The following is a 17,268-nucleotide window of genomic DNA, read 5'->3' as shown; positions in this document are numbered from 1 at the left end:
TTCAAACATTGGAAAAACTTTACAGAGACCCTTTATTTTAAATAACCACAATAATTCAAATAACTAGCTCGACCAACATTTATATGTATATCTTATTCTTCATTAGTCATCACTGATGCTGTGTACTGGCTTATTAGAATTTTACAGTGCGACACAAAGATTATATGAACTGTTCATGCATACGGTTTAAAGCTATTTATTGGTACATTAAAAACTACTGAAAGCATGACTGCCAGGTCATGGTAAGTGAGGTGACACCAGCAAGAAAAAAGCCCTTTATGAATGTGTATTTATCAGTCATGTCTTATATATATCTATACTAATGTCTGTTTATCTAACATCTAACTTCTTTGATAGACCCTGGTTGCAAACTGTAAACTCTGGCATTAAACTCAGCATCCTAACAAAAAAAAATCATCCTTCAGTTTCACTGCCTGTGAAGAAATGTTGCTTTAAATAAAGGTTTAGATTAAATAAAGGTGAGCGAAGGCGTACAGTTCGTCGTGTAAACAGTAGTCAGAACACTGTAAATTCTTCTGACACCTTCAGCTTTTTCCTCTGGCAGGATGCCACACTGTAGTAACACTCAGAGAGCTGAAAAGTTCCAAAGCAGGATCTGATGGTGGTACAAATAGACTCTGCTAGTAAGATAACATCAAGACGTTATGATACACATAGAAACAGACACCTGCATTACACGGAGAGCACTGATCTCCTCCAGACAGTTAAAAAAGAAAAAACAACAAAAATCATAAGGCAACCTCTCCAAAATCATTTGATCATTTTCTGCGTGAAAACAGAGCTCGTCTTTTGAAGTTGCACCGAGGACCCAGCTTGATTACCATTTGAGATTGAACAAGATCTGGCGAAAGGTAGAAAAAAATGCTGCTGGCAGGTCTCTTCATTACATCTTGGAGTTGGATTAGATGAAGTATCCAGGGTATTTCTGACAGAGCCACTCTTCTCGGGCTGGATTTAACCCTGTGTGCTCCACTTTCACTGTGCCGCTGCATCTGGAAACCAGCTGCAGCTCTTTGTATACAGCGTGCGAGTGTGTCTGAGTCTGATTAGGGTCACTAGAGGGTCTGTCTCATTCAATATACAGCTGATTGACCAAACGGGAGGTCACAGAAGTTCCAAAAGGCAGGGCCAAAGAGATCATAGACATTAAATGCTGAAGAGTACACCTCTCATACACAGTAGATGACAAAATACACTTAAAAGACGTGGAGAGATTTGGAGCTATTGAGTCGTCAGAGGCTGCTGAAAGTCGGTGACATCTCATCAGTGTAGCGTCTAAAATACACCAAATCCAGCGCTGTCACTTAAAATTAAGTTGAGACGGTTCTATATTTAAACCTCTTCAGTGTGCTGCTAAAGAAAACACGTACCTAACGGTGTGTGTAACAAACCCAAAGATTACAGAAAGGAAAAGTAAACAAATTGTTCTTTTTGCTAAAAATGGTTTATTGGACAAGGAAGATTACAAATCTGATCCCTTGATGGTAACCATCAACCATCTGTTTATACAGGCCAGCTCTTAGAATGAATTACCACATGGAAAATATTAGCAACCCGGGAGGGAGGGAAAAAAGATAGAAATGATGAAAATGTAACAAGCACCAAAACTACATGCACATAACCGTTAAAAAGAGGAAAAAAATGCAACGTTAGGACAGAATAAATAGACTAAATATGACCAAAAAAAGTTAAAAGTTTTTCTAAGGAGTTGCAGAAGGTTAGGGTCTCACATCCCAATAAAAAACATCTTTAATGCTCATCTGTGCTGCAGACCGTCTCAAACTACTGGACCGTTTCAGTGTAACGTTAAGACAAATGGGACAAGAAGCAGGTGTGTGTGTCCAAATTCAAACAAGACATCATGTGAATTCACTTTCTGAGGACCAAGGCACTCAACTTTTACATCAAATACTTGTGAACACCAAATTCTGAGCAGTTTCCACCGCCACTGGCAAACGTACAGTACAGAGCAACTCGTCCGGGTTTCCATCGTGAGCCAAGTGAACTCTAGCAGGTGCAGTAACGTCTTCAATGTGGACATCACGAATACTCAACATTCATCCGTGTACGCCTGTTCAAGTACTGATCAACAGTACTTTCCACAGAGGTCATCACAAGCCTTTTTTTTTACACAAGTTTTCTGTAAGCAGTCATCAGAATATACAGTTATAAAGTTAGTGAGAAACACAAACATCTACTTTGAAGCATCTTTTTTCATTTGTTCTCTGACCTCTTCTACTACAGTACAGTTCACAGAGTAAGTTAAGTTACGTAAAGTACATACAGTTAAAACATGATAAGACTAAAAACAACTGAGTGTACAGGTGACAGACAGAAGCCAGAGTGTGGTTTTTCACAGGAGATGAGTGGTCCCCACGTTCCTCATTTCAAGCCATCGGCAGAAACCAGTGTGTTTCCATGCCTTTAGGCCTTCTCCAGAGACTTGTAGTATTCCTTCAGCACGGCCCAGGCCTTTGGCGCCATGAAGCCGTCAGGAGGATTCTCACCCTCGCGGGCCATCTTACGCATGCGCGTGCCTGAGATGAAATCATAATCTTGATGGCTGAAAGAAAGAAAAGATGTTCTTGAGTAACAGACATTTTTCAAACCAGTGAAAAGATGATTATCAGCAGCACAGGAAGTACGAGCCAACAGCTGCCTGCTGCTTCAGCTTCAGGCCCGTTAGCATTTCTGCAAACCCTGCCAACCCTTTAAAATAGGCCCGGATTGGACTCGATACTGAGGATGGCCTCGGATCTTTACATCCTGCCCAGTGAAATGAGACATGACGGCTCTGTTTTGATTGCTCTGTTCCTTCAAAATATCTTGCTTTTGTTTTTGATATTTAAAGGGTCATCCCTGTATTTTTAAACCTGAGCCCAATTTTTACACATTTTTGAGTCAAAATCACTTATCAGTACGAAAAGCTTTGAAAGAATTGGTTCAGGAGATCGGCTCAGTCGGCAGCAGCAATAAAGGCCACAACGGCGGCAGCACTTTACTTCAGATCCAAACAAACCAACCAAAGTCACACAAAAACACAAACAAACCAACCGTTCGAGGCGGCGGTGGATCAGCTGCTTTCGGTAGCTTTGAACGGAGTGGCTGTTTTTGGTTATCAAAAAGGATCTTACTCTTTGACAAGGTCCATCTCTGTCCTCTCCATAATGTTCAGTGGACGTACTTTGACGGGCACATTAACCCACAAGGATTACGCTGCAGCCGCTTCATAGCTGCCGACTGATGAGATCTACTGGACCAGTTCCCCAGCTTTTTATTATTATATCAGCTGTTAGTCATGTAGACACCAAAATATGTAAAAGTAAACAATTCAGGACTCCACCAAAGGTGAAACGACCAACAACAAACATCTCTGACAACATTCTGTTTACTGTGAAGAAAGGAATAATTACTGGAGCACTTAAGGTGCCATTTTACATAGAAGAAAAAGGAAAGTGCGATACGATGCATTAGCTCACAAAAAAACACCCAACATTGAGCAGATTGGTGCAACCAGCCAACTGCTCTTCAATGCAGCACAGCCTGATTCTCGTCTATGTATGAATTAATGTATGAAAAACAAACACTGCTGCAAACGCTCGATTAAATGAAACCCTGACCACTAGTTTAGACACATTCAACTACCTGGATTATCACTTCAGGGTATCGCACAGTCCTGTCAAACATCCCACCACCAAACTGTCTGTCTGCATGAAGGAATGTGGCTTCAATTTAAAGGCTGTCAGGAAGCTTCTTCACCATAGTCAGATTGTAGATCATAACTTTCAAACATTCGCATGTCCACTTCGACGGCTTCCTTCACAAGAGATATGCACAACTCTGTTTGGAGCGAGCAACCAATGACAGCCTTCATCTACAACCGCTGGCACGAGTTCATCACATCTTCGATGACTGTCAGCGATAATCGAGACAGTTTGAGACATCTTGTTAGCAGACATGTACACTTATCTTGCATTACACTGAAAGCCCTGCTGTGTATGAGAAAAAAAATCTACTCATTATGACACAACAGAGCACAACACGTTCCTCTAAAACAATGAGAAACTGGGGAGAAGACCCGACAGCTCTCATGGCGTGAGGTAAAAGAGCTCCAGGCGAATTCTTCCGAGAGCGTTTTTATACAGTGTCAAATTAGAAACAGCTTGCCTGTGATCTGAGCCATTACACTCCACAGAGAGACCGAGGGCTTTTGCTGGTGATTAGGATAAGCATCCATATTCCTCCTGAAATTTGGCAAGGCGCTGTCAGCGTGCATGAGAGGGTGGAATGCCATAAATCTAACGGAGTGACGACTACAGGCTTCGGAAATCCAGTTACCATCTTGCATTTGCTCTGTGGCGTTGGCGTTAAGATGGTATCAGGCTGCAAGGTCGATCAGATTCAATAATACATTGTATTTAATGAAGGGAGAGATTTCACAGGACATTCTCAGATGTGTTTTAAAAGCTCACTGAAGGCCAGCAAGGTGATTCGCCATGTTTTGATAACTAACGAGCATATTGTAAACTTGCGCATACTTTTTGTTTGCACTCCAGCCAATCCTTCCTCCCTTTATGATAAATAAACTTAGAACCCTTTTCTCTTCAGACTTTTTTTTTTTTTTTTTTACCTGGTCATGTCATAACTTCAAAGTCATGGAAACCTAAACAAATGAACAGATGGTCGGTCACATCTTAAAGCAAAGCACTACATGTTCCCAATCAACAATCTGCTTTGGACTCAACGTCATAAATACGCATCATGGAAAACAAAGCAAATCTTCTGATTATTCTGGCCATATTTACTTTTAACTTTCCTGGCCAAACTCAGCTATGGTTGCATAACCTGACGGCGGAGGCGGCATCAAATCCGGACGAGAGGCAGCGAGACTGCTCGATTGTTGTTAGTCATCACGCGCAGCGTCCATACACAGGCTTTAATTAATAGCAGGTCTTTGTAATTTCTGAGCAACAACAAAGCTCAAACTAATCCACAAAACCTTTTAACTGCATAAGAAAGAAAAACAATTCTTGTTATTCTTGGCTTGCCTTTTTACTGTAGATAGGAAAGAAAATGGATGAAAGGCTTTTTTTTTAAAAAAAAAGACAAGCCTAATGAGTAATTAATTTAGAGAATGTAATTTCTGTTTAGGCTGCAGGCTCTAATTGGGCTAAATGAGAGGTATTATTCTGGACTAAATCTACAAATAAGCCACTTAATTTAGTGTGAGTGAGCACTGCTGCTTTGACTCAACCGGTTCCTGTATTCCAAGACCTTAATGAACTTGAAGTCTATGGGAAACGAGACACAAGCAAAGTTAGAACTGAAACAAGGACTCACTTTTTGGGATCGTAGAAGTCCATTGCTCTTTTGACCTTGTTGTAAGCAGCGACTTTAAAGGGTACGATCTCCAGGGTGATGAGGCCCGGGGCCATGGTGAGGACTTTGGCCCCATGAGTGGGCTCGTACAGGTCCTTTCCTGTGTCAGGGTGGGGCATGCCAGCGGGGTCGCGGCCCACGATATAGAAGTTGGCTCCGGCCACCATTCGAGCTCTGCAATGCCACTGAACCTGTGGATGAGGAAGAAAGAAAGAACAGTCAACGGCAGAGAAGAATTAAAAAATAAATATTGAATTTATTTTCTTAGACAGGCTGCGAAGAGAAACTGCATTTTACTGCATATTTACAGAACTGCCGTAATCCTTGCTCTGAAACAATCAGAGACAACAGAAAAATAAACTTATAACATCAGATTATTACTATTGGGTGCATGGCTTAACATTGCATAACCCATTTATGGAGGCTGTTGGGAAGTTGTGATAAAAATGTGTCTTTCTGTTGTGTTTGTACTCAGCCTGCCTCTCATTGTGTTTGCTGTAGCTTACATGCAGTGTGCTGGGAAATCATGCTGCTCTGTTAAGTCTCCAAGCGATGCATGACACCTTATTAAGTGTCAGATGATCGACTTTCTCTTTGTGCTGTCATAGAAAAACTATATTTTTGTACACTTTGTCCCAATTGTGTTGACCTTTAAGTGTTTGGAGGCTGCAGTCTGTGGGTGCTACAGCATCTCACTACAGCTCCAAAAATTATCCAAAAAATGTACAAGATTAAGTGAAATCTGACATATGAACATGTGAAAAAACAATCTCAGCTCCGTTCACCACTTCAGCCAGCCTTTAGGAATGTGCATCCACCATCAGCACTGAGGCTCCTTTTCTGTGTCTCATTATCAATAATTGCTAGATTTCCACATCGCTCCTTGACAGTTATTGATGCTAGTGCCATTAGCTTCCTGCCCATACAGTTTGTGTATTTGGGGATCTACAGTTTAAGGGAAAACAAGTGGAAGTCGCAGGCTTTCATTGTGTTGCTCAAGACCATTGTGGCGAGGCAAACACTGGAGAGATAGTTTTAATATTTGAGTGGCAGAGAGACCACTGTGGTGGTATGTTGTTATTAGAGGGTAAACAAGGTCAGAACAATGATACTAAAGCTGGGGCTCCGTCTGGCTCTCTAAACCTCTCATTCAGAATTACAAACTGAATAAATCCACTGCTCGACGTCCACCAGCCTCCAATCTGCTCTCAATAATTTGCGCTGTAGCTTTTCCATTATCATAAGTGAATGATTAAAAGATTCCCTGTTACACAGCTACGCTCAGTCACACGAGGTGGTTTGCATATGGAATGGAAACACTAAACAGAGCGCCTCATGACAATTGTAAATCCCCTTTCCTGCCACTTTTAGCCCTCAAAAATTTGCAGACACAAAGTATATGAGAGCATCTGTTGTCATTGCTCGGTGCTGCAGTCGAATTTTTTGTTCCATGACAGTTTTAAGGAGAACATGGCTGTTTTAAAAGAAACCTCAAGCATGGAACTGCAAATACAACATTCTTGATAATCATCACCTCAGTTGGCCCGGCATACATCATGGGTGAAGGAAAGATAGCCACGATGGTAGAGTCTGGATTCAGGACACCCTCCTCCAGCACAGCGGCATGCTGCTTCATTCGCCACGGCAGCGGCACATCATCGTCCTTGGTCCAGCCTCCCAGCGGGTGCAGCAGCAGGACAGGCCGACGGTAGCCCTGCTCGATCAGACGCTTGTGGGTGTCCTGCATCAGGAGAGCATGGCCGTTGTGGACTGGGTTGCGGAGCTGGAAGGCAAATACAGCATCTGAACAGAGAGGAAGAGGGAGGATGGGAAGGGTTTGTTAAACTGCGACCAAACACATCTGAACACATCTGTACAAAACAAACAAAAGGCCGCAGTGTACCCAGAGATAATCAAGCAGCTAAGTGCCCAACCACTGAAACCACATACAGTAGAGGACTGAATCACACCAGAGCGCTCTCTCCCGTGACTTCTCCACTCTGTCTCCCTCACTGCCTTCCCAAAGACTAAACAAAGAACAAAAGTACTGAAGCAAGCGGATTACCCGGCATGTCCTCGCCTTCTTAAGAAAAAAAAAAAAAAAAGGTAGCAGTTTATAAATATTGTGACACGACTGTCTCTCTGAAAGTCCCTGGTTAAAGATCTCATCACCGTTTTATGGACAGAAAACAAACAAGCACCAGCAGAACTTGGCCCATACCTGCATTCATTTCTTTAAACTTCTGTTTGAGCTCAGTGGGCGTCAGTCGGTACTGATCCAGTCCATCGTTCCAGCGGATCCTGTCCAGAACCTGCAGGTCTCCCCCGACCAGCCAGTCCCCGCTTTCCATCACCATCTGAAATGGGAGTCACAATCATCATGACGGGGAACACAACTCAAACATAATCCAGACTTAAGACACTGTGGTCCATAAAACCTTCACTGTGCTGGAAGCAGGCCAGCGTGGACTCTAATAAACCCCAGAGTTATTACCCAGTTGCAATGGGGGCACACCAGCATAAATCAAAGGCCGTGTGGCGTTAAACGACAAAAACTCAGGCGTTCTGCCTGTTCAGCACTCAGCCGCACTGACTACCTTAATTTCAAAAACAGAGCAGAGACAAAATGCGATTGTATTCCACGATATAACCTGGAGATGAGCTCATGACCACAGCGGAGAGAAATTTTCCCCTCAGGAGATTAATCCAACAATGTCACAGAAGTGTTCAGGATCCAGGCAAAGGCAGCTATTGTTTCAGAGAAAATTCTCCTTCTGCCTCTGGTGAGACTGTAGCTAGAGTTACTGAAAAAACTGGCCTGTGCGATGTTAATGTGATACGAAGTGACAATTCTCTACAGGCTGTGGAATCAAAGAATCACAGCTCACAACAACAGGCCGCAAATGAAACTGTACGTTTCAAGGCAACGCAGAAAGCCGAATTGGAAATTGACAAAAGAAAAAAAAAAGAAGATATTAACTCATTTCATTGATATTATTTATAATGCGAGCATACTTTACATACAGACTGACTTCAGTTTGACCTGGCAAACTATACATAAAAATCAGAAAGCTGTCAGAACTGCAGGCGACTACGTGATGTGATCAATAGCCGCTTGGATCCATCGTAAGAAGTTTTCAGGATCGTATCGTGATTTGTTTTCCACACTTCGAGTAATCCAACCTGTCCGCTGCTGGCCTGAGGAGAGTCATGAAAGATGCGTAGCGGTCTTATTCTTTGGAGAGATCGGCAGCACAGACAAGTTGCAATTTATCTCCCGAACGTAAGTGAATGGAAGACATAATGTCTGCGTGGATATACCAAATGAGCATGCCTACACATACACATGTGCTCTGTTTAACGGCTGCGAGCGCCCCAGGACTTCACATGTGAAAAGGGCCTTAGTCAAATAAACAGCCACCACACCACAGTTTCCGATGGAGGGGGCTCCTGTCTGAGTGACGGACAGGTAAACAGGAAGCAGTGGATTAACTATGTGTAACATAGAGCTGGTCGTTTCTGCTTGGAAAGGGACGGGATGAAAAAAATGCATCGCTACCAGCGCAGGGGTGTGCTGACAGACTGGCTCCGGTGTGGGGAGTTAAAACACACTTATGTATACATACACACACTCTTTAATGAGTGAAACCTTAATCACAGCAAGCTGAACACACATGTTCAACTGCGACAGGTTAAGAGTGGATAAAGAATGACAGTTGTAGAAATACAGAGCACTCAGCGTGTGTTTAAAGCCAGCACTGGGACATCAGGTGTTGACACTGGAGAGTCATGGTACCAGTTTATGAAACTGGCAGCCGCTCGCATCTTTAAACATATTACCAGGCCAGGTTTAATCATGAGACAGAAAAGATATCTGCTGAGATTAAAAGTGTCTAGTAACGCGCTGAAATATTGAGACAGCTGTGGGCTGGTGTTCAAGTTAATGTGCATCCAGGATTTTTAGCAGCGTAGAGCTTTAAAAGGAGCCAGCGAGCCTTACAGTAAGTCTGACCCCAGGGACTAAAATCACAAAATACCCCGTAGGTTACTATTAATATTGTCTTGCACCTCTGCCAGTGTACAAGTGGCCAACCAACTGCACTAATCCTGAAAACAATAGGATTTAAAGCCGGACAAGCAACTTTTAAAAGTAACCTTGCGGTCGCTGTCCGTGCAGATGGGTTTACAAAAAAAGCAATCTGGACACTATATTTGCCTGCGACATCAGTCTGTTCGAGCTACAAGCCAATGCCACTTTCCGCAGGATCATTTCAGGACGTTATCTCGCCACTGAGTCTACCTGAGCCCCACAGCAGTCGATAGGAGACAGATGGAAACAATTCCCGGGTATATTTGGAGAAGGGTTGGGTGATCGGAAAGGTGGAAGCTGGCGGGGATCCCACAGCCCGTTGAGGCTGAGCAAGAGGCTCAGCATCCAAATATAACACCTGCAAAATGAGGGTGGACCAAGAAGATCAAGTGATTACACTGGGCGTCCTGACAGACTGCGAGAAAAGCTCCGCTCCTCCACCTATTCAGTCTTTCCATAAGCAATGGGAAAAGGCCAGCTAAGATCTGTGTTCTATCAGTGCTGAATGCGTGGAGGCAGGCAGTTTGTCTTCACATGCATAGTGTTTATCGCAAAGCACACTGAGGCAGCGTCTGCGGCTCAGCTCACTACTTTCCAGCGTTGAGCTCCAGGTATTCTATAGCATTTCCCACAAATTAGCCTATAATGTAGAACGACAGCTGTGACCCCAAAAGCGTCATCTCAGAAATTTACCTTGATGTAGGGGTGGTCCTTGCAAGTGGTGCCCCACTGGCGAGCACATCGCTCCTCTTTGCGGTGCTCATAAAACTCGGGGTTGCGAAGGATGGCCACTCGTCTGCCCTCGTAGACCAAAGCCATAGCCGTCACGCCATCTAAACGTTCTTTATCTGCAGTCGACACTGGCAGCACCACGGGCACAGACAGGTTGATGACGCCACCTAGGACAATTTTAATGAGAGGAAAACGCAGAGAGTTTTCAGGTCATTTGCTTGAATAACCAACTTCTTTTGCCTTTAAAATGCAGATAATAGCGAAAATGGTCATTATTATTTTCACATAGCCCAATATGACATATTTAATTGCTTGTTTTTTTCAGTTTACTGCCAAGTAGAGTTCAGGGATATCGGTCAGTCCATTTACCATCAGCAGTAAAACCAGCTGATGTCAAAATCTTTGCTTGAAACATGGCCTACTCCTCCACTGATTGACATTAAATATGCTAATTAATTTTCTGCCAATCAACAAATCCAGAATTAAGTGTGGTACTCATTATATTAATCATCATATTATCCATTGAGTTAACATCCTGATTGTCCTCTCGTTCCACACAGTATGCAAACAGCACAATCCTTGAGTTCAAGCACCATTAAAGGCGCCCTGTGGAGTTTACGAGCACCAGTAGCACTATGGAGTGAGTTCCCCACCCCCCCTTTTGTCTGCATCATGCATGGATACACAGGCAGCATGATACACAACCCTGCCACTGATTTCAAGCTACTCAACGGATCAGCAGTTGGTGGCAGTAACAGATCAGGAACAAACACTGCACAACTTAAAGTATTTTCTAAAGAACAGCTTGCAAATGTGAGTAAGGAAATGCATTGAACAGGGTTCATAAGAACTCAAGGATGTACAATGTGTTTTCATGAGAAACACTGAATGTTTGTTTACAAGAAAACCCACCAGCGCACCTTTAATATCAGCTAAAAATGCAAGAAAAGCGATGTGAAGGATCCCAAAGCAAAGCGCAGCGACACTGAGAACAGACGTCCAACAAAAGGCAGGTTAAAGTGTTCAAAGGTTAGGTATCAACAAAACAGCTCAACCATTCTAATTACGTTTCCATGCAGTACCCCTTCAGGCTAAATGTGGAATATACAGCTAAACCACAGGCTACAGTGAGTCTTCAAGGCTGCAATTTAAGAAGCTTGTGGAGGAAAATCCCCTCTTAAGCTAAGCTGGATCTTGACCCTTTCTCATTTTATGATTTGGGGCTGTGTAGCGACAGAGCTCTGTTGGCGGCTTCGTTTTGCCGTCCAGGTTGATGAAAACGTTTTGGATTGGCACGCTTTTCACATCACATCAGATCAAATGCAGTGGAAACAGGAGGACTGTAGCCGCCACCCCCCCCCCCCCCCCCCCCCCCCCGGACCCTCTTCTCGTCCCCTCTGTCACAGTGGAGGGCTCACAGCTGGTTCCAATAAAAAACACACACAAGACTGCAAAATGTCCAAGTGAGAGAGACACAAGCTTGAATTTGTGCCCGTGTTTATTTTTGCAGACTATTTGATTAGTCAAAAACGCTTTTTTTTTTTTTTTTTTTTTTTTTGGTGTTGGAGTGCAGGCGATCAATTCTTTCACTGTCAAATCCCTGGAAGGAAGTGAAAATGTAAAAAAAAAAAAAATGGCGGTGTGTGGTGTCAATCAATACAGAAGCCTCTTCCTCTGCGTCCCTCGCCCTCCGGACAAACGGGAAAAGAGGAATCGAGACTTTTCACGTCAATATGTGTTTCTGCCTCTGTCTTACCCAGACGGCTCCATTTCGGAGGCCAGCTGTGGTTCTGGGGAAAGAGCTGAAATCATCTATGATTTTTCTCTGAATCTGATGGTTTTATCCTTCAGTGAGGACAGTGGTTGTATAATATCAGTATGTAGAGATCTGAAAATGAAATACAGGCTATGTTAACTTTCAATTTATTTTATGGATTTTTCATTTCACTGCGTGTATGTAACTAAATATTTGGCGCGACAACATACAGCTGAGGTTTGAGTGGTCGTATGGGAAATAAAAATAAATTGACTTTTTCTTGGAATTTCAAACAATACATGAGGAATTGCTGTAATTACACCAACAGACTCTGCAGCAAAGTGCCAAAAAAACTGAGGCATTCCTGAGACTTGGGTGCAAACGGACTTACGTCACCAACATCATACGCAACACCATCATTCTTCAAATTCTGCCTCTAAATCAGCGTAATTCTTGATTACATCAGCGTGCCATGGTGCCACCTAGCCAATCTGTACACCACTGCTGTGTAATGGAGCACTTCTCCAGCCTCTCAACACATCCAACTGTGCGAAGTACGCATTGAAGTTCACAGGGACGCATGCAGGGAACATTTTTTCATCTAATTTAATGCTTCACTTAATCCAAGAGCTCAGTCTTTATTGGAATGAAGTCAAAAATGTTATAAGCAGACACAAAGAGCTATAGCTGATAGACATTTGAGATTCAGCTGATGAAAAGAGCACTCCTAACCGTGAAATGAAAGATGCTTATGGATAAACCCTTTGGCTACAAGCTAACAGGTAAACTAAAAAAGGACAAACTGTGAGCTGATGGTCCCACAGAGGAATCCATTCTGTGAGCACTCATCTCCATCTAGTGCCGTTTCTCAAGTATAGCAACACTGATTTTTACTGTGAAATCACAAGAGATTGTATTTTTCTTAAAAACACAAGTGTCTTACCATCCAGCAGACAGTCAAAATGAAGACACTGCAGATACTCTCTCTCTCTCATAAAGCCATTTAGAGGAGTGGCCCAGCCTTCAGCCAGCACCTGCACCCACTGCATGTCCACCTGAGGATCACATACAGTGGGTTATATATTGACCAACAACTGATCCTATATGCAGCTCAAATTAAAAGTAAACGTATTAGTTTCTAGATAAATAACTGCTCTATGTAACAGGCTATCAGTAGTCATTTAGTGTCATTCATCCCTTCAGATTCATTAGAATTAAACGAAAGAAAAGCAGAAGCACCTTCCCAATCTGTACAGCCGGCAGAGTCTCTGCGTCAGCCTTGGCCAGGTCCAGTTTATTCTCCTGAACGTACAGCTCTTTGACTTCATAAGACGCGTCAACAGGAACTATATCCTGCACAATCAGAAGAGTGAGAAATTAATCATTACAAAAAAAATCACTACAAAACATCCCACATAATCAGCACTTTGGTAAAAGTTTACTATTCACTAGAAAAAAAAAAACTGCTTTACATGACAGTGTAGATGCAATGACACCAACAGTCATACAAATATGAGGCATTACTGCCCCCTAGTGACCAATAGAGGAATGACGGCACAGTTGTGTATAGAAGAGTGAGCTTCTAGCCTCTTGTTATCTCTGTGTAAATATTCTTTAAAGGGCACACAGCTAATGAAAACAACAGCAGCTGGTTCTTAACATGACACACGCATTTCAAACACACTAAAGCAGGACACGTCAGCCACTCACCCTCTCCTGAAGCAGGTCAACAAGCTGCTGAATGCACTCATTCACGCTGCAGGAGTCCGTCTTCAGCACCAGCTCTGGAGCCTCTGGCTTCTCGTACTCTGAGTCAATCCCAGTGAAACCTGGTTAAAATAAAGAGAATTAAATGCCGAGTGTGAGTTTTATCCTCTGTACAAAATACGCAACTCCTAATTGACACGAAAAGCTTTATTCTACTTCCATTGTTATATGGTTGCAATGAATACTGTATAGAAGAGGCGTGATTAGACACGCAAAAGATACAGCGAAAAACTTTAATCAATAAACACATAACCATGATTAACAACTACTTTATCCATACTCTTGAATCAAGAATTACTAAATGGGTTGAGCAGGGTTTCAGCTAGGAAACAGCCATTGATTAGAAAAGAGATTTAAGTTACAATAAATCTGAATTTTTCATGTTTCTCAGGGATTAAAATGAAGTTCAAAGGCTGAATTTCATTTCATTGATAAAAACGACGAGCTAAGACAGAAGGGAGACTAACGAAGGCCAATCTGCTCTCTAGAAATGAAAGACCGGATCACCACAATGTGATAAGTAACACTTCCTCCAACAATGATGCATCACTTTTAGTGTCACTGTCAAGTCATTTCTGTTTAACTTGATAAGATAAGAACTAGTACGAACACAAACTGTGGGAAATTATTGTAACTACGTCACATACAATGAGTCTTCTTTGGTGCTGAGTACTATGTAATGTCCAAATGTCACCGTATCTTAAACACATAACAGATTACAAGGATCCAGACCTCGGGTCTTTGATGCACTGCTCATAAACAGTATTAAACTATACTCCACCTCTTATCTCGCCTGCTCTGGCTCTCTTGTAGAGCCCCTTCACGTCCCTCTGCTCACAGACGTCCAGCGGAGCGTCCACAAACACCTCAAAGAAAGGCAGCCCTGCAGCCTCGTGGATCTTCCTGGCGTTGAGGCGATCCTGACAGACAGTAAGCAAATACACAGCGAGACATACGTGATTTAGCCAAAGAGTTAGTGACAGATAACGTGTTATCAAGGCTGATCGGGTCTGAATTAGTTCCTATTGCAGAAGCACAGCTCAGAATTGACTTCTGATAACAGACAGCAAAGAGAAAACACAAGTAGACTGTGCATCACGCACCAAAGTATGGCTGCTGAAATGTAAATGGTATAATCCAGAATATCTGTAAATAATAAAGTTAAATTATGCATCTTATTTTCATTTAGTTTTTCTGTAAATTAACATTGATAAATGGTCCAGAACGTATAAAATCCAGCATTCAATGCTGACTTGATCATGCTGCATCACGTCAGCTTCAGCAGGATAATGCTGACGCACAGTGACATGATTGGTAAAGTCACCATTATCAACCCAAGATCTACAAGAAATCTAAAAACAGACGCTGTAATGCCTGTTAGTGCCAGTTTCCTGCTCACAGAGGTTAAATAAAGCTTGTTTAATAGATATACGAGAGTAGATTTAACATGGCCGTCATCTTTTCCTCTCATTCAGCTGCTGATGCTTTCTTTGGAGAGTCACTCACCCTGCTGTAGGGGGAGATGAAGCTGGCGATGCAGACCAGCCCAGCATCAGCAAAAAGCCGGGCCACCTCAGCAATGCGTCGAATGTTCTCCTCGCGGTCCTCTGGGCTGAAGCCTAGGTTTTTGTTCAGCCCCTGGCGGATGTTGTCCCCATCCAGTGTGTAGCAGGGGATGCCGTGACACACCAGGTACTCCTCCAGAGCCATGCTCACCGTGGTCTTCCCTGCACCAGATAAACCTTGGCATGGAAGAAATGAACAGTTATGAGATGACATACAGGTGCAGAGGGGACACCTTAGACTCTGGCTTTGTAAATTAAAGTCGCTGACATCTCACAAACCTACCGCTCAGCCAAACAGTGCATCCCCTGAAGCCTCCTCTCGTGCCCACAACCTGCCCACGCTTGTTTCGGCTGACATGATGAGCTTGATAGGTGACATTGGTTGCACGTTGCATTCCCTGAAATGACACAGGTTTACTGTTAGTTCAGCTCATCTGCAGCCTAATTGCTCGTTTATGAAAAGGAAAGCTGTTTAAAGTGGTTTGTAGGTAAATAGGCCGCAATTATAAAGTGCTTTTCTAGTCTGACAACCGCTCAAAGTGCTTTTACAACACAAATCTGTGCACACTCATACTGATGGCACAGCATCTTGCCAAAAGTTTCTTCGACACAGAGGCTGCCGAGGACAGGAATCAAACCGCCGACCGTCTGATAAGTGGACAACCTCCACCCCTGTAGGCTGTTTTATATTATGACGAAAGCTTGGAACACGCATGTAGAGCTAAAAATAAATATTTTCAGCATCTATTAACCTACTGATTATTTTCAAATTTGGCCATTTTGTTTGTAAAATGTCATAAAACCATCACATATGAATGTGATGAGGCTACACATCCTGCAGGCCTTCTTCCCTCTAAAAAACATGAATCATTAACAAAACAGCTGTTGGTTAATCGACCAATTGTTTTTATGTATTGTCTGCTGTTATTGTTTGTTATGTCTGGTGGACCACAGTGCATGAAAGATATATTTTTATCCTTAATGACTGTAAATACAGTTCAGACTTAGCGTTAGTCTGTTTTTACCATCAGTCAAATACGCAGCTTCAGGTTACCTGACAATAACAAACACGGTTTTGCTAACAGGATGCTGCTGGCACTGATGCTGGAATGATGAAAGGTAACGTTATCACGGCTGTTATCCGGGCATTAACCACACAATTATGCCCTTCTATTAACTGCTTTAGCCACTGGGTGTTAGCCACCTCTTCAGTCACTGCGCTGCTAGCGACTACATGTAAGTTAGAGCTAGCATTACTGTGGCAGTATGCTAGGTATGCTAACTAGCTACGTGTCTGACCGGTTAGCCTGTTAGCTCATTAGGAGGTTAGCCGGTTACTGGACGGACGTGATGAATCGATGCGTTCAATTAAAACAAGTTGGCCAAAGAAAACTCACCCAGCTCTCCGCGGCGTTGCTTAGCTTCTGTTTCTTGTTCGAGTTGCCGTAAGTCTCCATGGCGGGCAGCAGTCCGCAGCTGTTTCAACCGGCTCCCTCTTCGAAAACGTACGAAACAACAAACCGCGCGGGTCTTTGTCTGATACTTCAGGTATGTCTTGATTGTTTTTGGCACAGGTATCTCCGGTGGATGGAGGAGACCGGACCAGAGGAGCCTGGCACCACAACCGGGAAGAGCTTTCCTCAGCCGCCACGTCACCGGCGACAGGGTGACGTGTTTCCTCAGTGGACGGTCCCGGTAAGAAACTGATCTGAAGTCAGTTTAGTGTAGAGAACGCAATCTGTCAGCGCAGTGACTCAGCTGGTCTGAAGCCAGTTCTTACAAAGCAAACGGTTCGTAGTCGCAGTGAAAAATACAGTTCCTGTTAAGAAATAATGAGATTTAATTTGAACTTTATATATGTTGAAGATAAAAACAGTATTTATGGCTGGATATATGTGAAGTGACTCAAAGGAGGAGGAGGGACTCAAGGCTTAATGAGCAAATGCATACAAAAATTA

At 43.0% G+C, this 17,268-nt stretch overlaps 1 protein-coding gene across 1 annotated transcript; it reads right to left on the bottom strand.

Annotated features, from left to right (window-relative positions):
• Positions 1 to 1,443: 1,443 nt before the first annotated feature.
• Positions 1,444 to 16,973, bottom strand: papss1 (3'-phosphoadenosine 5'-phosphosulfate synthase 1). The gene is made up of 12 exons (XM_070983795.1): positions 16,708 to 16,973; positions 15,594 to 15,708; positions 15,252 to 15,487; positions 14,527 to 14,665; positions 13,689 to 13,807; positions 13,218 to 13,331; positions 12,922 to 13,033; positions 10,184 to 10,389; positions 7,622 to 7,757; positions 6,935 to 7,203; positions 5,362 to 5,591; positions 1,444 to 2,584 (listed from the first exon to the last, which is right to left on the bottom strand). The coding sequence occupies exons 1-12, from the start codon at positions 16,765 to 16,767 to the stop codon at positions 2,446 to 2,448; spliced, it is 1,875 nt and encodes a 624-aa protein (XP_070839896.1). The 5' UTR covers positions 16,768 to 16,973; the 3' UTR covers positions 1,444 to 2,445.
• Between the last annotated feature and the right edge of the window lie 295 nt (positions 16,974 to 17,268).

Source organism: Chaetodon trifascialis, chromosome 2, assembly GCF_039877785.1.
Source record: "Chaetodon trifascialis isolate fChaTrf1 chromosome 2, fChaTrf1.hap1, whole genome shotgun sequence".
In the NCBI taxonomy this organism is placed as follows: Eukaryota; Metazoa; Chordata; class Actinopteri; order Chaetodontiformes; family Chaetodontidae; genus Chaetodon; species Chaetodon trifascialis.
The sequence above is the reverse complement of the archived record's forward strand: the minus strand, read 5'-3'. Positions and strand labels throughout refer to the sequence as shown.